Raw genomic sequence first — 24163 nt, forward strand, 5'->3', positions numbered from 1 at the left:
GTTTCTGTCACGCGCTCCTTTCACTTGTCTTTCAGCACATAAGCTAGAGCTAGGACCTGCTTGACTTTCCCTGCATGGGTTTTGCACTAGCACTAACCCTAAGGGAGGCTCAGAGGAGCGTTTTAAACTGCTGCTCTGCGCCCGGGTCTCGTCTCTGGGTTGTCTCATACTTTTCTTTCACATGTAAATTTTTAACGAAATCACTAAAATCCTTCAAATTATGCAGGAAATATCCATTATCATTTTCTTAGACATGATTTGATCGCATATCATTTGCGTATAATTCTTTGGGCCGACATTTAAATCCTTTTTCATGACAAGCCAATTGGAATAATTCATAATAAGATACCATTAAATGTCTATAAAATAGCACGATTTTTTCTACAACACGAAAGAGTTTGCTGTCATAACTACAGTAGGTCTAGAATTTCATTAGCAGTCTCCTTTCAAACTAAAGCAAATCAGCAGACCAGCTCTAGCAAAAATGTCACTTGATTAAAATGAAAGTCTCTCTCCATGTTGACTAAAAGGACTGGTGTATTTTGGAGAAACAGGAGATCTTTGTAAATACAGGAGGCTTTAGGGAGCTTTTTAGATACTGGTTTGATGTCACCTCATTGGCACACTTGGAGAAGACTGGGTCACTTATGTCAGTGGTTTAAATAAGACATGCCCCACCTGTCAGTTCACAAGGCTGTAATCCCAAATCTAGAGCTCCCGGTCTTAATTTTATGGATTTGACAATGGGTTACATGCAGGGATGTCCTCGTGATTTATTGGTTTAAGTTGACTGAATCATATTTATTAATAAGCAGGATTGTACAGTTTTACAGAGAAATCCGAGACTACTATACCTGTTTTGTAGTGTTTAGAACATCAACAATATGCAAATCCTAACATATAGTCAAGATTTTTCTATGAATATATGCTGGTCTTTGCAGCACAATACACAAAGGGCCTGAAAGCAGGATACATCCCTTAAATCCTCTGGCATTGTTTCCATGTTACCTCCACGGGCTTCCACATACGTCTCACCCACATGCAATGAGGCATTAAAAAGGTTGTGCTTTTTTTGCATAAAGGGTCAAAAAGGTCTCACTTTTCCTTCCCCAGAGCAAACATGCAAAGCTCTTTCTGAGCTGCTGCATCATTGCACAGCTATTGCAAAGCCAATGACCATCCACGCCATGTCACTCAAAACAGTGTTGGAGCTATGGGCATTTTTGCGGGCTAAAGTCATGTCATCTGAGATGTTTAATTGGCCCCGGACTACCACAGGGGGCCAGCAGACGGCATTCCTCTTCTGCCAGCCAGCCTCTATGTTACTCCTCGACGCGTGGCTGCAGTCTGTGGAACCGTGCATGCGAGCCCCCGCAAACCTGAGCTGCAGGGGTTTTTCATTACCAGTGAAGTGGATGTCTCCAAACGACTTGATTTAAATGTAGATTTTTTTTTCCTTCAGTGAATTAAAAATTAACTACATCATCTAAAAGACAAGAAGCTGGCAGGTCAACTCCATCTCTGCTGGCTCTGACCACACTGTTTTAGAGATGTCAACCGAGCTCTGACGGGAATCAGCCAGGTCTGAAGGCAAAAGCTTTTTTGCGGGAAGTGAATCCTTACTATACGGAAAATTCTGTCTCCAGTTCCAGTTGGTGCTGCTTCAGGTAACTGTGACCTATTGGCTTTTGACAGTTCTCTACATGCTAGTATGGCTTTTTATTATAATATTATATTTTTGTAAATTGCTTTTGATTTCCTGAAAAGTATTAGCGTTTTATTGCACCTCATGAGCTTACAATTAACAGCTCAAGTGCACAAGGTCATTGAGGTAGTGGTAGGAGAGTCTTTTAAGGGTTAAATCAGGCAAATGCCCTGATATAAAAAGCTTGTACCTTGAGTAAAGGAGAGCATGCAAAGCCCAGGCCTCAAAACCAGTCTGTCAAAGCTCTCTAATTATTTAATCCCACTGCAGCTTTCGGTGCATGATGAAACTGGTGACTGCAGTGCGTGTATTTATAAGACTCCAAACGGGTGGTTTCATCACATGCTTTATCAGAGAGTCTGATGCTTTCATTCAAACCAAACACCTGCTGAGTTCAGCATGTAGTCTCTGTGTAAAAGTTACACGGCTGGATAAACATCACATTAAAACACACTCAAGGAAAAAATAACTTTTTCTTTTAACCCTTGTGCTATCCTAGGCACTTTAACATTGGGAGTTGGGTCATCTAGACCCACTAGACAGTGCGCTGAACCTTTTTTTTTAATGATTTGTGATCTTCACTGGTGTCCATGGATTACATGAAATCTTTCCACCTTTATCCACCTGTGTCATGGTAGGGAGAACACGTCAATGTAAGGGTGGGGTCATAAGATAGGACAAGGGTTAAAATGCAAAAGGTGTAGCCTAAAAATAGGAAATAAATACTAATCTTATGAAGAAAATCACTAAAAAGTAGTAAAATTAAATATGCAGCACGTAATTTGTTTTATCAAGAAATCTTATTATAAGATACCAAAATCTATAACATGGAGTTCCACACAAGAATTCCAAAAATAAAATGAAAAGCTAAAAAAGCTACAGTTAGAATCAAATAAACATTTTTTTCATCCAATCCAGTAATTTGTTTTTTGCCAGTTCTGAGCAACTGGTTTGTATTTTTTTTTTTCATTTCTATGTACCTAATTGTAGTTCCATTTGATGACAGTGTCAAAAAACTAGTGTAATAAGTGGAAATCACTCAAATAAAAAAACAACAACACAATCTTAATACAAGTTGGATGATCTTAATAAATCCTCATAAGATCCATTCTTAGAGCATAAATTTAAATTTTTGTTTCCAAAAGATATTGACAATGAATACCAGTCTAACTCATAAACAGTCATTGAACTGAATCCCTTGTGATATCTTAGATCAGTGTTTTTCAACCTTTTCTGAGCCACGGCACACTTTAACCTTAAAAAAAATCCCGCGGCACACCAGCATCCAAAAATTAAAAAAAAGAAGGATAAACTCATAGTCTGTATTGATCTACAGCCCCTCCACAATCTCACATGCATTTTTGAGATAATTGTTGCAGAAAAAGCTGGAAACTGCAGCTGTTTTTTTCTAAACATGCAATAAAAGTTAAGTTAGAAGATTTAAAAATAGTTTGATGTGTGTTCGTTGGTTTCAAGACGTCTAACGACAGATCTCCTTGTGCCCTGTCACTCTCACAACCCAATGCATCATGGGAGATGTAGTGCATAAAACGGCCGGAGATCGGTTTTCGGAGCTTCATTGTTTTGTTCACTTGTTCCACAGTCTGATACCGGATTCTGTGGAAAGCTGCAGCGCAAAAGACGAGCTTTAGCTGGTATTTTTGTTAGAACTGAGCGACTTTACGAGCTAAATCGGGACATGGAAGTGAAGACTTTAACCACTTCTGATTGGTCAGACTGATGACGTGATTAAGCCCCTCAAGAATGATTGGTGGAGACAGTCAAAGGGACGGGACTTTTCCCAAATACAGCCGGAGCTGCAGCTGAATCGCGGTACGGTCATTCTTATCAAAATGTCTTTAATAAAATAAAATAAACCCAAAGAAAAAGTATTTTACGATCTTTTATATTCCTAACTCCTCAGTGTTTTATCAGGGCCTGTTTGGATGAACAGAGAGCTGAAATCCTGGAGATGGGAAATGTTTTTAGATCAGTTAATGAGGGCAATTTTCCACGGCACACTTGACCATCTCCCACGGCACACTAGTGTGCCGCGGCACACTGGTTGAAAAACACTGTCTTAGATGACCCCACCCTTACATTCACGTGTTATTCCTACCATGACAAAGGTGGATAAAGGTGGAAAGATTTCATGTAATCCATGGACACCAGTGAAGATCACAAATCATTGAAGAAAAAAGGTTCAGAGCACTGTCTAGTGGGTCTAGATGACCCAACTCCCAATGTTAAAGTGCCTAGGATAGCACAAGGGTTACAATACCATTCTGAAAATTGAACCAAAAATTACTGAGAAATTTGAGGTTTTTTGAGTCTAACATCAAAATTTTGTATTGTCAAGAGAATGGAGCAAAGGCTAACTCATTTTAGCATAAATTCCTCATTTCTGAAAAGGTGTAGAGACAACTTAAAACCTGGTAAAATATCTTAATTGTCTAAAATTAAGGTTTTAAATTTTTAATCAGATTTGCAGATTTGATTGCAAAAGTTTGCAGAGTGAAAAGCAGGAAGCAACATTGCTTGCATATACAGCTAAAATATTAGATTATATATGTATATGAATATTAAATGTTGGAATATGTTAACAGCTTTGTTTTTTGTTCATGTTGCCTCATGAAGGAATAAATGATAACCTCAACCAGAAGAGTGTCTCCCGATAAATCTGAAGTTAGAATCGCCTTCAGCCTTGATGATGCATCAGGTATCCGCAGTTACACACATACAGTACATACCACACACGCGCACACACCTGTGCTCCTGCAATGATCTAAAAGTGACGCTAAGAACTTATTTTGAGTTTGGTCCATCCTATTACTCATCTGATCATTTAACACCAGATAAAGCCCGCTCTCAGTGCGCTTCCAGTATGTGCGGGACATGTGTGTGACATTCTTCCAACCAAAACAGCTACAATCTGGCCTGTGTGACAACCCCCCACTGCTCCCACTCACTTCAACTATGATTGCTCTTCTGTCTGTGGAAACAGGTGCTCTCGCTATTTCTGTGGGATCACAACATGGTAAAAAGCAAACACATGCATATGCACAGCTGTGCACTTGTCTCACCAAATCCAAACTTCATCATCCAAGAAAAAAACCAACCAAAAAAACAAGAATAAAGCAAAATGTTAAATGTCTTCAGGTGTTGTAACTGTTCCACAACTGCCACATTCTGACTGTTGACTCACATACCTCTGAGAGTATAGGTGCTGCCTGTCAGGATGTTTTACTACAGCAGGGTCAGGCACTGGGACAGCAGCTGCAGCTTTGCAATAGAGTCAGGTTTCTCCTCTAATACTGACAGTGTTTGGCTGCCTGATTCACTCTTCAGCTTTTAGAACACTGGCCTATATTTATAAGCAGTTAACACTTCCAGTTCTTCTCCACCCATCTCTGATCCTCCTTGTCTTTCCCTCAGGAGATAATATGAAGGGCTGCTGCAGAAGCAGCCCTCTCAATGCGCTAGCGGTCTATTTGAAAACCTCATGATTGATCGTTTTCAAGTGGCTTTGTGGCTTTTGCTTGAATTGCCCTCAGCTCCTAACAAGGGTCCCTCTAGATCAGGGGTGTCAGAATCCAGGCCTCGAGGGCCAGTGTCTTACATGTTTTCCAATCAACCTGCCGCTGAAGCTCCTTCCTGGCTAAACACACCTGATCCAGGTAATCAGCAGCAGACAAGGCAGGATTTCTGGAAAACCAGAAAAAGGCCTGGAGTTTGACACCACTGCAGTCTAGACAGAAGACGCTCTGCTTTAAATAACTAACAAAGAAGAACAAAAGTGCAGAGCTGCTTCAATCACATAGGAGTTCTCCACATGTTCCACAACTTTGAAGAGCTGAGAACCGGAAGACAACCCGTCCGGATTCTATCTGGCCACCTGTCTGTCTGAATCCTTCTGTTTTGTTCTTCTTGGCTGTCCTGGCAGCCACTCTGCCTGATACAGGGTTTGACCCTTTGTGCTCTTATCTTCAAACTTGACAGCTCATTACTGTGCTTCAGAAAAACTGTATGGCACTGGGTTGCTGTCTTGTGACGTTCTCTGAGCACAGTTTGTAGTTTTTTTGTTTGTTTGCTTTATTTTAGACCATTGATGTACTTTCAGGAAAGCAATTTGATTTGGATGTTGTTGTGCTGTCATTTTGTCGTAAATCAGACTTAATATTACCTTAGTGTAATGGGTGACACATCAAAGACTGCAGAGCTGCCAGATGACCCACCTTTTAAAAATGTAGGTCCTCTTTTGGGTTGGGTTTGGATTGCTGAGTGATGAAGATAGAGATTAAGATTAAGATTGAGATTAAATTGACAGGTGCCACGTTTGTGGTAGTGCAGACTCCATTTTCAGTGTCTATTTTGAGACGCATACATTAAAAGTAATAAATCAGGGTTTTTTCTTAATAAATGGTCACCAAACTCTGAAAATGAGCGAGTAAATACAAAAACCTAAACTGAGGAATAGCTGCCTTTCAGTACGAGTTATGACAATGGAGGTAAGACATTGTTTTTCTATGTTTAGAACAAATAATAATAATAATAAAGGACAGTTTGTAACAAGTAATCTTCAAAACTTTTTTAGCTATGTGTTTATTCATTCAATAATGTTTTTGAAAGGTGAAAAACATAATACAGTTATTTCTTGGTACCTCAGTTTTTTTCCAAACAGTAATCTTTGTCTGACTGTGAATATTACTGTTTGTTTTATAGTAATTTTTATAATAATTAACAAACACAACATGGTCTCCAAATTACTGTTTCATGCATGTAATTCTTGCACAAATGCTTTATTACCGCACAATCAATATATCTTGTTGGAATGTTGCCTTTTTATCCTTTAACAATCTAAAATAGTCCAGGTCATGAATTTTAACTTCCACATGTGAGATTTTAGATTGTCAATATTGGGTAGTAGTCTGCTGCTGATTGTTTGGATGTCTTTTAGGATATTTCTCCTTAAAAGCAGCTTGTTTACAGTGTATTAATCTTTAGGCTTTTCTTCTTCTCCAACAGCTTTAACATTTGTGTTGTAAAATTCTGGGGTTAAAAATAAAAAATAAGAAAAAATTAAAAAGTGCTTTAACTGTACTTTCTTACTTTATACTGTTTTTTATTTATTTAGAAACTTAATCTAGTCTAAGATTTCACAACTGAACTTAACTAATAAAACAATGTAATTTTGTATTTTAGGTGTTAAAGATGTGGAGGATCCTTCCCAGACCTTTCCTGATCTTGAACAGCGCTTACAGGTAAAAACATTGTTTGTATTTTCTAAAAAAGCAGTAAAGGAAAAAGTCTACGAGAAATTTTTAAAACAAAAAGAAAGAGAATAGAGTCAAAACAATTTCATATTTTTTATAATAATCTCTCATTGTCGGTCTGTTAACATTTTTTTTTATTGTAAAAACTGTCTCATACAATGCACTTTAACTATAAAATTGTATTTATGAAGTTTTAAATTAATTACAAGAAACAATAAGATATTTGTAAAAAAAAAAAAAGCTTTCAGTTGCAAAATGAGGCACTTTAACAAGTAAATGTTTGGATTAAGCTTATAGCATCTAGGTTTGTCCTTAAAAAAAGGCAGAAAACATCCACATCATAGTTTTTTCTTTTGGGCAATTCTCCCCAACCGTACCCACATTTATTTTTATTGCTCTTAAATCTAATTATAATAACATGCTTTTCTTTTAAATTCTTGAAATGAATGCATTTATTTTTCCTTTAAACATAAAATAAACAATAGAAAATAAACTGCAAATCTCTTTTTGATAAATTGACTTTTTGTAATTACTGATTTAATTAATCTACATCAAATGTTAGAACAGATCATTTAAAATACTATATTTTGAACACTTGTGAATCTTATTTTTAGTCGAAGGGAGAAGATATGACATTCAACCAATAGATCACAATTTTAAACTGAGAATTCAGAAAATTGTAGCAATTCCAAGTTAAACTACAATTTACAAATATTTAAGGTAAAAATTCAGTTAATCTTATAACACTGTATTAGAATTGCTTTGAAAATATTTTTTTTAAATTGTACAGTGAATTATTTAGTGTCAATCTTTAATTGCCCCTAATTGGATTTGGTTCATTTAGCTAGCACTAACTAAAATCCTGTATCACAAATGTTCTTTCCTTGTAACTCCTAATGGCTTAAGTTAAAACAGAAAACATCTTCACAGCTTTTGCTTTTATTCTGAAAACAGCAGAATTTTCCAAATGCATTCTAGTATTTTACAAAAACCACTGGTGCTAGTATAAAAAACAACAACATGCTTTTGACCCTGTTCTGCTAACATGTTGCAGCCAGTGCCACCATGTGCGACTCTGAGGGAGAGTGTCCAGGTGTATAAGGAACACTGCAGGATGGCGAGGGAGTTTCACCAGGTCAAACATGAGATCGCTGTGCTTGAGGAGCGCAAGTGAGAAACTGACTACCACACTGCCCTACACCATGTAAAAATGTACAAATTCATAGCAAAATTGCAAAAAAATTATTGTTCAAAATAGATTCCTAGAGATATAGAAGTTTATTTTTAACCCCTTAATCTCAAGTAATTTTGTAAATAGCCAAATAATTTTCTATTTAATTATGTAATTTGAAAATGCATTTTTCAATTTAAATGTCAATATGAAAAATTTAAATACAAACGTTTTTTTATTTTGAATAAAAGCAAAATTAGTTGCGTTTTAAATTGCCAAGTAACTTTTTTTTTTTTTTTTTTTAATTTGTCCTGTCCAACAGCTGGGCAGACAGATGAGAGCTGAGGGCCTCTTGTGTTGGACATATTTTACTTTAACAAGAGGGGTTATTAATCTTCAGACAAACCAAAGGTATGTCTGAATAAACCCCTTTGTAATTGAGGCCAAACTTTATTAATTTCAATCATGTCTGAAAAATCTTTGGTGTTGGACCGGACGGAAAAGGAAAGAGGGGAAGAAGAGAGAGGGACGTTAGAGAGAGGGGGGGGTAGGAGGGTGATAATAGGAGGGGAAGGGGGGTAAGACCATGAAGCAGCATAAAGCAACACGTTTACTGGTTGTTAATCATTATGGTAAGGTTCAAATGTAGTAAAAAAAAAAAAAAAAAAAAAAAAAAAAAAAAGGGCGGAGCCTGTCCACACACACAGTCAAATGTTATGAACACACCTGCTAGCTGCAAAAATGCTAGCTGCCAAGTAACTTTAATGGAAGTTTTTTTTCCCCCCAGCCATAATTCAAAGGGTTATTAAATTCTCAATTGACAATTGAATTAAAAATTTAATCATGCAATTTAAAATACATTTTGCAATTTAGAATGGAATACCACTTTAAATTACAGTATGTGTGAAAAAACTTTCATATACAGGCTTATAAGAGGAACTCATTATGTCCACCAGGTGGCACACCCAACCACTTATCTGGAAAAAGCATGAAGCACATGATATTCTGAGTGAAGTTGTTAATAGTACTCATAGAAATGATATAGTTTTACAATGTTGTTTCATTTTAATTTGTTTTAAACTAAAAAAAAAGATCAAATGTCTAAGAAATGTAAACTGCTTTTCACCGCTTCAATCTGGATCTTGTTTTCAAATATTTTTGCTGCCAATCTTTTAATAATTATGACTAACTGGATGTAATTGTACAAAAGGTTGTGTTATCTGTAACACACCAAGGCACACACACTCTCCCCGGTGTCCCAAGCAGCTGTGGGTAGTATTAGCAGTTGGATTTTCAAGGCTCTTGCTGTTACTCCTACACACACAACGCAAACACCCACACGCCCGCACTCTCACTCAGACACACACGAACAAGCCACAACACCCTACGGGTTCTAAATAGAAAACAGCAGACAGAGTGTTGGCATGAGCGTGGCCTTGAGTCCAGATAGGAGTCTGATGAGTCAGGGTGAGATACGCGGAAGTCTCTAACCAGAACCTGTTAATAAAACTAAAACACAGCAGTAACAAGAAAAAAACATTCACTTACATTTAAAAAGCTGTTTTTGAAATGATTATATTAAATAAAGCTGATATTTTTTTTTTACCTTTTTGGTAACAGAAAAACATTGCTTTAGGTATGTTCCTTCCCATATTTCAATGAAGTGTTGCAAGTGTGACCATGGCAACTCCACCTAAACATACTGAAAGGGATTTTCCGAAGTTCACGGTTGCTTTTTGTCATGCACTCGCTGACACAAACCACTTTGTTCATTCACATGCATGCAAATGAGAGTTAAACAAGGAAGAGGAACAGGATATTTTAAGCCTTGTCTGCCAACTGATAGTTGTAAATAAAGGCAGCAGTGGTAGAAAAACAAAAAAGGTCTGAAAGTTTTGTTTAGCAGGTCAAAATAAAGAATACATGTGGTCCCTTTTGAGTCTGAAACATAGATAAACTAAACCCTAGATGATTGACAACATCAGATAGTGCATTTTGTCAATGTAACTAAGACTAAGTGCACACAAAATAAGGGTAGATAATCAGACACTTTATAATCTGATGACATGTCACACTTTGACAAATCAAATTGTAATTATTGTGTTTTCTACTCACATTGCAATTCCCTCAGGTCTTCATTAGCTCACATATTTGATTTAAATCCTGGAAAGTCTTTCTTATGATGAGTAATTTCGTGTTGCACTCATGGTTGTTTTGCTTTCATTTCATGGATCAGAAACAGAACAGCTAGACACTCGTACAGTGAAGGAAATAAGTACTTGAACCCTCTTGCCAGAAAGACTTACTTACTTTGTGGCAAAACACTTATTAGCAGAACAGAGGACAGACTGTTCTTGTGGTTGATGTCCAGTTTTCTGCACTTTTAAGGAGGAATTCTGGTCCACTCTTCTCTGCAAGATTTCTAAATCAGTTGCAAAGAAGAGTGATTTGGTTGCTGTTGCTTGGAAACTCTGAGCTGTAGCTCTCTCTATATAGTTTCTATAGGATTGAAGTCCGGAGACTGCCCGGGCCGCTCCATGACCTTGATATGCTCCTTCTTCAGTCATTCCTTGGTTGCCTTGGCTGTTTAATTTGGGTCATTATCCTGTTGGAAGACCAACCCACAACACGTTTTAAGCCTCCTGGCTTAAGGAGGGAAGGAGGTTCTTACTCAGGACTTGATGGTACATGGCTCTGCCCATCCTCCCATCCACACGGTGAAGTAGCATTATGCAACCCCCCCCCCCCAGGCATGATGTTTTCACTTCCGTGCTTGACCGTGGGGGTTGGTGTTCTTGCAACATAATTGAACACCATCAGCATTTCTCTTCCTCTAAACACGGCGGGTTGAGTTGAAGCCAAAGAGCTCCATGTAGGTCTGATCTGACCATAGCTCCTTCTCCCAATCACTCTTTAACTCATGAAGGTGTTCATTTGCAAAGTTGAGGCAGGCCTGCACATGTGCCTTCTTTAGCAGGGGGACTTTACAAGATGTTAAATCATTGCGGTGCAAAGTATTACTGTGGTTTTCTTGGTGACTGTGGTTCCAGCTGCTTTGACATCATCAACCAACTCCTGCTGTGTTTTAGGCTGATTTCTCACTGTTCTCGTGATCAGGAAAACCCCACCCCATCAAGTCTTGTTTGGAGCCCCAGACCTATGGGTGGAATGATGATCATGTCATATCTGACTCACACAATTGGAATCACTCAAGTAGTTAAATCGCACTGGATGTTTTCACAGATAGCTGAATGGGTTTTTCTCTGGAATAAATGCAAATGTTGTTGTTGTTGTACACCTTTTAGCATATCCCTTCAGGGGTCGCCACAGTGAAGCAGCTTTCATTGATTCATACAAATGGTTTGGCAGAGAATTCAACGCCGGATGTCCTTTCTGACAGAACCCTGTATTCTATCTGGGCTGGAGACTAGCACAGGGAGAACCAGACCCGGGCCTCCTTAAATCCCTTCAAATCCTTTTTTTTTCCCTTTGCTTGTTCTTGTAGACAAAAGCTGTTGGCGGAGCTAGTGGAGGATGAGAAGGTGGCCGTCGAGATTGCACGTTTGGAAGAGGAGTTTCGGCGTCTCACAGAGGAGAACCACACCTTGGTGACTGTCCATAAAGAGTGCACTCAACAGCTGGAGAGGCTATGCCTTACCGGTCGTATGAGGCAAGACCCCTCGTGACCTCTGACCGCACAGCACCTGAGACCACCAAACATCCGGCTGACATCAGGCCTGCAACCAGAAATAAAAGTTCCACTAAAACCCGCTTTACACAATGTATGAATCAGCTAATTACACAGAAACACTGAAGCTGGCTTTTATTTGAGTCTGAGTCACTTGTTCAAACCACAGACGTACACTTATCATCAGTTTTCGGTTGTTATGATTGTTCTACCACCTGTTGACACAGTGCAACTAGGTACTGTTTTGGATGTACAGCATTCGGTCTTCCAGAATAAGGACCAGCAGTTACGCAAGTTAACAAAAAGTTGTCAGTTCTTAAATCTGTTTCAGGTTTTGTGGAAACTCTTGTGAAACCAGAGGTGGGGAGATGTGGTCCAAATGTTCTGATCTAAACCTCTTTCCAGTCAAAAAGATGAGTAAAAAAAACATTTGGTTGCTTATTTCAATATATATGCCCAAAAATACAGCACTGAACAAGATGTATATTTTTTGAGTGGTAGTATGAATCTAAAGAAGAGGAATTAAAAAAAAACAGTTGCTTTTCTGTTGGAAATCTTAAAATAAAAGCATTTTATTTACACCAGCATCAGTTCCTTAGTTTCATTTCTCTCTGTTGATGCCGTTGTTAACTATATTACAAAGAAAAAGGAAGTTATGTTTTTTTTCTTTTGTTAATGACGAGATTAGTTCATTTTGGAATCATAAAACACTGACCTGATTGGTCAGTTTGCCTGTGGCTGACTTCCTTCTTCTTTCATATCATGTGATTGTGGCAGCTGCATTTTAGTGAAGTGAAGCTTTAGTCAGCTAGAGACTCGTACAGTGTCGTATTGGTATATATATGTGTGTTTTCTCAACACATCCAATTGATAAAATATCAAAATGTTAATCTGAGCTTTTGAGTGCAGTCTTTCTCTGCTTTTTGGACAATTCCTCCATGTTTTTGCTTGCAGACACCCATGATATGTTTTTTGCACCAAGTTCCTTTAATGATTTGCTAGCTGAAGCAAAAAAACAAGACATGAGCCAACACATTTCTGCAAAATATTAACCTTTTGATTATCATAACGTCCCCCTGTTTCTGGAAACCTGTAAAAAAATATTTGTTTTTCTTTCTTTCTAGAACTTGTCCTTTTTAGTTTTACACAGAATAAATTATCAATAACAAGCAATGCATTCATGTAAACACAACTTTACATTCCTTGTCTTGATTCCTGCATTTGGGGGTTTGGATTAGCAAAAAAAATTCCTTTCTGGGAATAGTTTTCTCGTTTACCAGACAGATCCAAGGGTGGGATTGGAAGGAAGGGAAAACTGCTTGCTCATCCTTTATCAGCAGGAGCTCATGAGTCAGCTCTGCTTTGTTACACCCATGTGTGTTGCAACACGCACACACGTACACACACAAACAGGCTCTCCCTCAAACTCCCCCCCCCCTCCCTCTCACGTACTCACACACAGGCCATATGACTGAGTCAAGCGCAGCTTTTAGTTAGAAGGCAGTTTGAGATAAGACTTTCTGAGAAACAGCCTGGTGGAACAACATTCCATCTAGCAACATCCAAGTGTACAAGGGAGGTTCCTTTATTACTAGAAGAGGCTTGAATGAAGTCTGCACTGAAAGGTAAGCTTATTGTTACCTGAAAGTCTGACTATTGTCATAAAGGGAAATTTTGACCTTAGGTGTTTAAACGGTGTGTGTGCTATGTGTACAAACAGATGTCCCAGATGGCCATGTCTACCTCGCGGTCGTCTGTGTTTACTTTTGAGTCGACAGTGCATTCCAGCCATGTGTTGCACCGCCTAGATGAGCAGCGCTGCCGGGACACGTTATGTGATGTTACGGTGATGGTGGAGGGTCAAAGTTTCAGGGCCCATCGCTCCGTACTCACTTCTTGCAGTGAGTACTTCTCGCTGAGGATCTCTTCCCTCATGCAGCATGGAGCAGTTGTCACTCTGCCACCAGAGGTGAGACATCACCCCAAAGTGCTACAAAAATATATCACTTTTCTGCCACATTCATGTGAAAATGCTGAGAAAATGGTTTTCTCCTTAAATATTTGTTGCATTAAGCTTTAAATGAATATATATGTAAATATATATATAGTTTTTTTTTAACTTTTGACTTATATATCAACAGTTTTGTAAAATAGAAATATGTCTATTAAGAATAATATTCACGTGTATACTAATTTATTAATTGAATGGGTCAAAATGACAAGAAATATGCATTTTCTAGGAACATGAAAGATTTCTTCTGTCCTTTACAGGTGACGGTTGAGGGCTTTGAAGCTCTGCTAAAGTTTGCCTACACATCCAAACTGCACTTTGTGAAAGAGAACGTCTTACAAATACGAAACGCAGCCTCCATACTTGGCTTCAGGGATCTAGATGAGGCTTGTTTTGATTTCCTCCTTCCAAAGTTTTTCTCCAAAAGCAAAAGCTCCTCTCCACATGTAAAAAAAATGTGTTGTGAAAAAAATCACAAAAAGCAGGTGTCAAAGGAAGAATTCGGCACAGACTCTGACAATCCGTCTTTCTGTGACAAAGAAGTAAAACCAGTTGCTGACTCATCATCTCAGCAGGAAGTGAGTCTGGACTGTAACAAACCAGAGAACAACATGATGGAAAGTCCAAAAATGAAAGACATCCCTGCACTGGGGGTTGAAGCAGGGACTGACAGTTTAATCCAGTGTCCAAAGTACCGGAAGTTCCAGCTTGCTTGTGGAAAAGAGGCGTGTGCTCCTGAAAAGAAGATCTGCAATGACTGCATCCTTCCCTGCTCTCCAAGCCCCAGCTCTGAAAACAGCAATAAGGAACACGTGCTTCAATTCCCAGGAAATTCAACCTCTAACAGAGAAAGCAAAGGTCAGTCTGGTGAGCCACTGAGAACTCAAACACATGACAGGCGTGAAAACCACATGGACAAAGTGGAAGTTGACTCTGAGAAGTGTAGATCTAAAAAGAAAGATGAGCTTTGTGTGGTGGTGAAGGACATGGAGGAGGTGATGGAACACACCAGCTCACCTGACACATGCCGTGCTAACTCCCTGAAGACAGACAAAATGCTGTCACATTGCTCTTTGGGAACTTTCAATGACCCTCAAATCACCTGTTCCCGAGAGCACCAGATGTTTGTAGCTGGCATTACAGATCACCAGCCCAATAGTGCTGCTTGCGCATCAGAGCCAGGCTCGGTTCTTCACAATATACATTTGGTAGATAAGCAGAGGGGAGAAAGTGGTTGCTGTCAAGTTGGAGAAAGAGAAAGTGTTCATGCAGACAATCTTGGAGAAAGGAGCACCATGGAGATGGAAGTGACTGGCCCACTTGACATGCAGCAGGGGTCAGATACATTTCCCTTTGATCCAAACTTCCCTCCAGGTAGACTCTCAACCGAAACAAGTGACAGGTGGGCACAAAGCTCATCTTCAGAGGGGCCAAAAGGTCGGAGCAATCCCAGCTGTCTTTTCTACGGTGATCTGGAAAAAGTGGAATATTCATATAGTCAGGCAGGAATGTCGGAGTGTGAGGGGACCTCTCAGTCATGTGGGTCACCTGTGAACTCTGGGGAGGATGGATTCTCAGAGACAGAAACAGAGGGAGACAGCGAGTCCTCCACAAGGGAAAGAGCCAGGCAGGTGAGGACAAAAACTATAAAGCAGTTTTTCTGATTTGATGTCTGCCCTGCAGTTGTGAAGTTTTGTTCACCAGAATTTACAAAAAAAAAAAATGCAGCAGGAAAAAAACTTTACTTCCTTATAGTTTTCATTTTTAAGGACATATTTTGAAAAACAAATGAGTCTTGAAACTAGATCCACCAGGCTGAGAAGTCAATTATTGACCCTGAACAGTTGATTATATACGTATATATATGTCCTGGACCGTTGTTATGAGTCCTGCTCATCGGTTCATAGTCCATTTCAACAAAAATTCACAGCTCAGCTCAATAAAAAGTATTGGTCAAAGCACAGGATTCAAGAATCTATAATGTTTGTCCAGGATTATTCTTCAGATTATAAGATAGAGTTATAATACAAACTAATTACCATTGTAAATTCTGATTAAATATATGTAGGTTTTACAAATAAAATATGCTCCTGTAGTAAACAAGACAGGGAATCTTTCCTGTCACATTGTTGCAGTTAATATTAACCAACAAGGCCAAAAGCTAAAAAAAACAACTATGCATTTAGACTGAATTTGTCTTTCTCACATGAAAAAGATATTGCATAAAATTCCATATTATATATCAAAGCATTACTGTTTCCCAAGGAATTTTCTGGAAATTATGCATTGACAGTGATCCCATTTCTTACATCTAGGAGTTATGAAAAGACCAGACAAGCCTGTTTTACTGTGGCATGTTTGTGTCAACGTGCAGCGACTTGTTGGAACTCACTATCCTTCTTTAATTGAGCTTGATATTGCTTTGTTGCTCATTTTTAGCTCCAAATGTTTCCCAATAAGTTGGATCTTTGTCGATCAAACTCACAATATCATTCAAGAACTCAAAAGGCTTTGAACTCTAAAGCTACTTGGATTTTTTTTTGTGTTTCCTTGTTCTCCATCCCACAAAAAAGAAAAAAACACTTTTGCCAAAAAACAATATTTGTTAGAAATTAAAATCTATATTTTTCCTTTTTAAAGACCCACTCTAATAAGAAAATCAAAAGTGTTTTTAACATGTTCTTGTGGCATTTTTCTGATGGACATATACGATTAAAATCAAGCTTAAAATAGCATTTGTTAGGTTTTCTTTGTTCAAGTCATTGTGATTCACGAGCTGATGAAAAAATGTAGTTGTAAAAAGCTTGTAGAAGCTCCCTGCTGCACTCCATTCTGATGCTTACACTTGTAGACGACTAGAGCCACGGACATCTTTGTTTTCCTTTTCAGAGCTGGTATCTGGCTCAAAACTGTACGTCTGGATGGCTCCAATTTTGCTTGCCATTTCTGTTGCACCAGTAAAGTTAGTTTGGGGTTATGGGGCTGTAAGCTACCAGGAGAAAGTGTAAACAAAGAGCTGACGAGATGTGTGGGCAGGCTTATACAATGCCAACGGTCCCCCCCATAACTTATTTCTGATGAACTCCTTCCGCTCTGCAGAAACCGAGCTCTAGAATACAATACAGAGTTTCTGGATTTTGGCTATAATCATCCCAATTATAATTAAAAGACCACTGGGAACGCTTTTATTGTAGGTGACAAGATGATCAGAGTGGGACTTGGAAGCTATTTAAAATTGGGGGGTGGGGGGGCAAATGTCAAACAATGTCACCAGTAGTTGTGCTAGTGTCAAGATTTTCAATTACTGTTATTTTGTTTCTCACTGGTTAATGTTATTTTTGTGTCTGGGGTTTTCTTAGGTTCAGTTGCCATTCCCTGTTGACAGGATAATAAATCTAAGCCGGAATGACTTCCAGCAACTGTTGAAGCAGTATGACTTCACAAAGGAACAGCTTGATTTTGTTCACGACATGAGAAGACGCAGCAAAAATCGCCTTGCAGCACAGCGCTGTCGCAAAAGAAAACTAGACTGCATTTACAATCTGCAGTGTGAAATCAACAAACTTGTAAGACTTATTATTACTAAGCTTTTTATTATAATTGTTTTGCCCATTTAATTAATTATTGATGCTGGGTGTTCTGTTTGCGTTGCAGAAGACAGAGAGGGAGAAACTGATTGTGGAGAGGAGCCAACTGGGCCAGATGAAGCTGAGAACATGTCACAGCGTCTCTGCCTTGTGTCAAAGGGTCTGCAGTGAGGCCAACCTGCAGCCAGAACAGCTGCAAGTGTTAGCCAAATACATATCTTCAGAGTGCCCGCTATCCTCCCTCTTCCCTCACATAGATGCGTTTCTGACGCAGCACGGATTTCCGCTCCTGCTCCAAGCACCTCTCCCAGCATGCACTGGAGATTTTGAAAATAAGGACACATCCAGCTCCGGCAGAGACAGAACCACAGACGAACAGCCACTTTAGAAAATGCTGGAAAACTTCTTTTGGTGCCCTGGTGTCACGATGACAGTGAAATGAACCCTGCACCCCTCATGACACAGGAACATTGTCTTTTATTGTAGCCTCAGCATAAATCAGTGCGTCTTTGATCTTATCACCATACAGCATTTACAACAGGATTACTGTGATCAGCAGATGCAATAATCATCGAACTTGTTGGACTTGCTACCCAACAAAATCGATAATTATTGTTGGACTTGCTATCTTTTTATTTCCAAACATTAATGAGATGATGACAACGCATTCCACAGCTTGAAGGCCTTGTATTTCAAGTTTATAAGAATTAAAAATTTTAAAGAACATTCAGCAACAAAGGCTTCCATTCTCGGAGATCTTACTGTCCACAGCTTCACCCAAAGGCAGCTGGGATAGGCTCCAGCAACCTCACCTGACTTTGCACAAAACTAAAACCAAATTGAAAACTTGCATTTCTTTGTATTCATACCTGAGTAAGTCTTAAAGGTTATTCCTTTTGTTTTTACATCTTTTATAAACCTATCTTGACCCAACATTGTTTTTGGTCTGTTAAGTAATATCTTGCAGACAACATTGGTCTTAAAAAAGAGAACAATACACCACAACATTCAGCAGCAATACCATACAGCTTGACCAAAATGTCTTGAGACAGTGTGCAATGTTTACCTTGTGGTCTTTGCTCTGACTATCTTTTTTGCTGCTGTCATTGTGGCCTGTTCTCCTCCACAGACCACAGTGAGACATCTCATTTATTTGGTACAGACATAGCATGTAAATATGTCTTAATTTAAGTGCAATAAAAGTTTGGATACATAATTAATCAGAATACGTTATTTTTGGTTTAGCAGAAGCCCTTTTATTGGACGAAACTGCTGTGGTTTCCACATCACTCTGTTATCTTAAGCTCCTCTTATCTAAATCACTGCTAAGGGTCAAAAGGATACTGTATGAATAAGGAATCAACAAGGAAAAACAAGCAGAAAGATTTTAAGATGTTCTGATTCCTTTTGCATTTTTAATGCATTTTTTCTCTGCTTTTACTGTCTTTATAACATATTTTGACACCCAAAAAATAGTTTCCCTCTCCCCCTTTTCAAAGTAAAACATCTACAACTTTGTAGCTCTTCTGACTCTCCTCATCATCCTTTTATTTCTTTATATGGGATCTAAATACTGTAGCAGCTGATAGGATTTTTTAGGATGGCCAGTGACAATGACCTTCTGCTGGTATGGCAAGCTACAAGAAGACCAACCACCACGGGAATCTGGAACCTTTGAGCTCATTGCCCTCTAGTGACTGTGCATGATCACTGCAGAATACGCACATGCACACGTGGAGCCCTGGGGGTGCTTGAGCAGTGGCGCCTCCAGAAATTTTTCATGGGGGTGGCCAGTGGGGGGCCACATTAAATCTTGGGGTGGCACACAAAAACCATGAGCTATATTTTTAAAATTCATTCTACCAAACGTAGTAAAACAACCTTTAGAAAACCAACAGAAAGATAAATGCCTACTGATATTTTGTAGAACATGAACTTATAGTAGATACTACTAGTATAATAACTAATAGATACTAGTAGATACCATTAGTAGATACTACTACTGATATATATTTATTTTCTTTTGTTTATATTTAATGCTTTGGTGTGTCTGCTTGGGCTGTTCGGCTCTTGACTGAGAGATATCTATAATAAACAAAAAATGAAATCTGTTGTTCTGAAATAATAATAAAATATCCTTCTAATTATTAATTATATCTGTTGACATTTCTATTCAGACTAATAATCATGAAACATTTTTATTATTAGGGTAACATAATTCTAACTTCACCAGTTGGTCCAGGAACAGGTGGAGCCAATGCATATGCTGAGTTCTGCCTTGCTTCTCTGACCAATGATGCTGACTGTCCCTCCTCTGATGCCGTCTCATCTTTGTCTTCCTCATTCTCTTCTGTCATTCATGCTGCTCTGTCTCATCTTCCTCCTCCTCCTCACTACTCCTCTGTTGCTCCCCTACCATCTCTTTCACTCCTTCTGCTGCACTTTTATTCTTAAAATAAGAATATATGTTGAATTTCTCTTCATTCTCTGAAAATGGACAGACACAAGCATCAACTAATGTCTATATGTAACTCTGTGGAAACAAAAACACATCAAAATGTTGCGGTAACACAACAACCAGTGCTTAAATAGTGCCATGAAAATGAGTGGCTTGTGACAGGGACATCCTTTTTTTACTTATTAATAAAAAGTAATGACACATCCACCGCCGCTGATGAAGTGGCGTATTTGCACCAAGTATTTGCACACAGGGTTTACATGTTTTGCAGACCGCATGTTTTTTACACCTTTGCAGCTGTATTTATTTAATATTTAATATTTATTTCTTTATTTAATAAGAATCTAATTTTTGATAGTAATTTTTCGTAATAATTTGAGTGATATTTTTAATTATCTAATATAAATGTAATTTGTGATGTCCTTTATTGATGTTATATTATACAGATTATTTCTGAATGTCGTGTTGCTGCCACAGATAAATGAAATTTCCCCATTGTGGGATTAATAAAGTCATCTATCTATCTATCTATCTATCTATCTATCTATCTATCTATCTATCTATCTATCTATCTATCTATCTATCTATCTATCTATCTATCTATCTATCTATCTATCTATCTATCTATCTATCTATCTATCTATCTATCTATCTATCTATCTATCTATCTATCTATCTATCTCTAAAGTACAGTAAACAGATTGTTAAAGACCCACGGAAAATTAACAGGAAAAGAAACGTAGCATTTTGGGATGTGTGATTGTGTGTGCGTGCGTGCGTTCTCGCGCGCACGCGTGTGTGTGCGTGCTGAAACCGGTGCTCGCGCGATGCAGGAAGAGAGGGGGGAGAGCGCGTGTGAGGGTGTGGAGCGCATACGCGCGCGGTCAGTCGCCGTTTTGGACTTAAGGAAAAAGTAATAAAGAAAGTTCATCTTTAGTGACTGAGACTGGTTCTTTTGTCTGACCGGCCCAGAGGATCTGAGGGTTCGAACGCGGAAGTGAACCACGCGTCTTATTCATTCTGCGTCCAGCGGCTCCTCTTGTCTGCGCACTCAAAGGCAGCAGGGAGGGGAGGGGGTGAGGGCCGGTTTAGGTGATCAGAGCGACTTGCCCGCTTGCTGGCTGTGCATTTGGGATGAAACGCACAACTGATGCTACCACAGCTTATAGTGGCTACTGGGGTGGCGTGGGGTGGCCACTGGGGTGGCCAGGTGTCGGAGAGGGGTGGCCGTGGCCACCCCTGGCCACCCCCTGGTGGCGCCACTGTGCTTGAGCACTTTTCCCTAAACGACACCTTGGAAATGACATCACGTAACATCCATTTGTGTTTAGTCTCCACTGAAGAAAAGGGTTAAACAGTTTTTAACCCTTGTGCTATCCTAGGCAATTTAACATTGGGAGTTGGGTCATCTAGACCCACTAGACAGTGCGCTGAACCTTTTTTCTTCAATGATTTGTGATCTTCACTGGTGTCCATGGATTACATGAAATCTTTCCACCTTTATCCACCTTTGTCATGGTAGGGAGAACACGTCGATGTAAGGGTGGGGTCATAGGATAGCACAAGGGTTATGCAAATCAAGTTGTTTAAACGCCATTGAGTGACATTAAAAGCAAGAAACAACAATGGACATGACATCTTCCCAATACTAGAGGAAATTATTTCCACCATAACTATCTGGAGGTCTTTCTTCAAGCTAAAATTGTTGAAAAATTCACTCAGATTCTTAGAAGAAGAAAGGCTCTCTGATCTCTTTCTCCTTTCCACTGAAAAAGACAAAGTCATAAATCACAGTGATGTGATTAATATCTACAGGGACATTGCCGCTAGAAGGTTGGGCTGGTGTTTTAAGGGAAGGACCTATTTCACATTAAAATTATTTCCAGTATGATATTTATTTTTTTCACATATTTTTCAAAGTTCACAAATTGTGCATATTCTGCCCTTTTCTGACTTTGAGCCTCTGCCCCTCTATAATCATGCTCACGTCCCTGCTGCAGATGAGAGTTTAAAATGTATGCAGCCTTTCATGCCACATAATGACATCTTTGATATCATTCAAATTTTTGTGTATTTTGAAGTTTCATGTTATAGTACAAAAAATAAATTAAGCAAAATAGTGTGAAATATCCAAAATAAAAAGTTATGTCTGGAATTTGTATTCTAAAAGCAAAATTCTTCATTCCTTAAAATCCTTTTAACCCTTGTGCTATCTTAGATGACCCCACCCTTACATTGTTATTCCTACCATGACACCTTTATTCACCTTTGTCATGGTAGGGAGAACACGTCAATGTAAGGGTGGGGTTAAAACAGTATATGGTGTAATTTTATTCTATTAGTATTGTTAGTGGGATGCAAATTCTGTCTGCAGTCAGCTGGAGGGACAAAGAACAAAGCTTAAATAAGTCTAAAGAATTTTTTTTTTCAATCAAGGTTCTCCAACCTTCAACACTAAGCCATTCTGTCAATTTCTGCATTTACGTCATTGTCACTATCATGATAAATGTAAATGAAATATTTTTTCGTCATAATAAAACACAAATATAAAGAGAAAGTAGTCTTTTTCAAAATATAATAAAAAATGTATAACTTTTGACAGAGGTTCACATAGCGTCCTTTCAAAATAAAAGAAACCCTTTGTCATTGTCCAAATGCAGCAAATGTAGTGGTAGGTAATGCCAGTTGTGATTAAAAAACTGTTTATTTTACAGTTTGTGGTGCATTTCAGCCTAAATTTTTTTTTTAAATCTAACCAATCCCTGGTAGACCCCTGGTCTAGTCATACGAATGATTCACTCTTTGTCTCTCCTGAATCTCTCCAGCCACAGTTTCACCGTCTCCCACTAAGTTGGTTGTTACTTTTGATTTGCTTTGTCAGTCTTTTTGAGTTGAATAATTCCTAACTTTTCCTTATCACTCTTTCAGCAAAGACTGCTCAAACTAGAAGAGGCTCGTTTTTTTTGTCCAGATTCATCCCCTCTGTGTAAATGCTGTGAAACATTTACTATTGTTAATTAATTGCAGTTTTGCTTTTTGATCAAAGCAGGAGTGATTAGGAGCAGTTAATCTTTTCTTCCCATGGGTTTAAAAGATGATAACTCCTTGCACAGAGAGGTCTTATGTCTGAGAAAGGATGTGATTTAGGATGAAGGTATTTTTTTGAGTGGCTGCACTTTTCTCTTTATTTTAGAGTTTCATCCCAGAGTGCATTCCCTTATTTCTTTTATTAACAATATTCAAGGAGACGATATAGCATAGTTAACGCTCATTAAACAATAAAACATGTTTAAATCCTTATTTTTCAACTATTTAAATCAGTACATTGCCTGCAGTTTCCATACGTTGCCAATAGATGGCTCTACAGATCTGGTTTACCAGGGTTAAGCTGTCTGATCAAGGAAAATAATGCCAGTTCAAATAGTGTCGTGTTATCTGTCACCCAAATATTTTTAGCTGAATGGGAGAGGTTACCACAAAGAGTTTTTCAGGCTTAAAATGATTTAATAAGCCTAAATCGATCAGAAAGATGAATTTGAGTCTGTGTGCATTCTGTTTATTTTAAAGCCGTTTGTCTGAATCGTTTTTTGTTTTGTCATTGTGGACTTTTGATTAAATGATGTTCAAATGTTTTCCCTCAAAATTCAAGGATCCACATTTTCTTTATGATCTTCCCCCCTCCCTGTCCAACACTCCTTGTCGTTTTTGTCTGAGCATTTTCTGTGGGTGGCTTTCTGGCAGACCTTGAGAAGTACTGAGAAATGGATTTGTTGAACTTGTAATCCAAATTATAACTAAAGCGGCATAATTAGAAGAAAAAAAAATACAGAAGAATTTAAAATTGCTTTATTTGTCCTCTTTTGTTTCACAAACTGAAAACTTGATATGTAGATCTTCAATTTCAAGATTTGGACTTTGCTTGGGAGTTAAAAAATGTCATTTTTGATTAAAGATACAAAAAGAATACTCTAGCATAGAATAGTATTATAAGATCGTTTGGTTTGCTTCGCATCGCTTTTAGCACTGGGCAGCGTTTTTCCTATGCCTGAATGCACGCAAAGCATTTGTAATGTTACACTATGCTATTATCACATGATACATGAGTCACAAACACCTTCACAATGTGAGAAGGGATTCTTTAAATCTGTTAGGCCAACAATGACATTTACACAATGACACTATTGTGTTAGGTATGCAAAAAAGATGCAGGAAGTGCAAAATCAAGAAAACAAAATGTCAGGGGAGTCTTATTGCACATGTCCATGTAACC

The 24163-nt window shown here is 38.5% G+C and overlaps 2 protein-coding genes and 1 long non-coding RNA gene across 3 annotated transcripts; 2 read left to right on the forward strand and 1 right to left on the reverse strand.

Annotated features, from left to right (window-relative positions):
• Positions 1-1345: 1345 nt before the first annotated feature.
• On the forward strand, positions 1346-12421 carry map3k7cl (map3k7 C-terminal like). The gene is made up of 5 exons (XM_004076214.5): positions 1346-1667; positions 4343-4424; positions 6908-6966; positions 8033-8148; positions 11655-12421. The coding sequence occupies exons 2-5, from the start codon at positions 4349-4351 to the stop codon at positions 11833-11835; spliced, it is 432 nt and encodes a 143-aa protein (XP_004076262.1). The 5' UTR covers positions 1346-1667; positions 4343-4348; the 3' UTR covers positions 11836-12421.
• LOC110016373 (uncharacterized) lies at positions 9536-10403 on the reverse strand. Its single transcript, XR_013647607.1, has 3 exons — positions 10265-10403; positions 9756-9851; positions 9536-9658 (listed from the first exon to the last, which is right to left on the reverse strand). It is a non-coding gene; the product is annotated as an uncharacterized LOC110016373 (long non-coding RNA).
• Positions 12422-13236: 815 nt separating the features above from the next.
• bach1b (BTB and CNC homology 1, basic leucine zipper transcription factor 1 b) lies at positions 13237-18655 on the forward strand. Its single transcript, XM_004076215.5, has 5 exons — positions 13237-13462; positions 13558-13806; positions 14109-15479; positions 17208-17414; positions 17503-18655. The coding sequence occupies exons 2-5, from the start codon at positions 13558-13560 to the stop codon at positions 17821-17823; spliced, it is 2148 nt and encodes a 715-aa protein (XP_004076263.2). The 5' UTR covers positions 13237-13462; the 3' UTR covers positions 17824-18655.
• Positions 18656-24163: the final 5508 nt, after the last annotated feature.

This window comes from Oryzias latipes, chromosome 14, assembly GCF_053564925.1.
Source record: "Oryzias latipes strain Hd-rR chromosome 14, Olatipes_Hd-rR_3.1".
Taxonomy (NCBI): Eukaryota; Metazoa; Chordata; class Actinopteri; order Beloniformes; family Adrianichthyidae; genus Oryzias; species Oryzias latipes.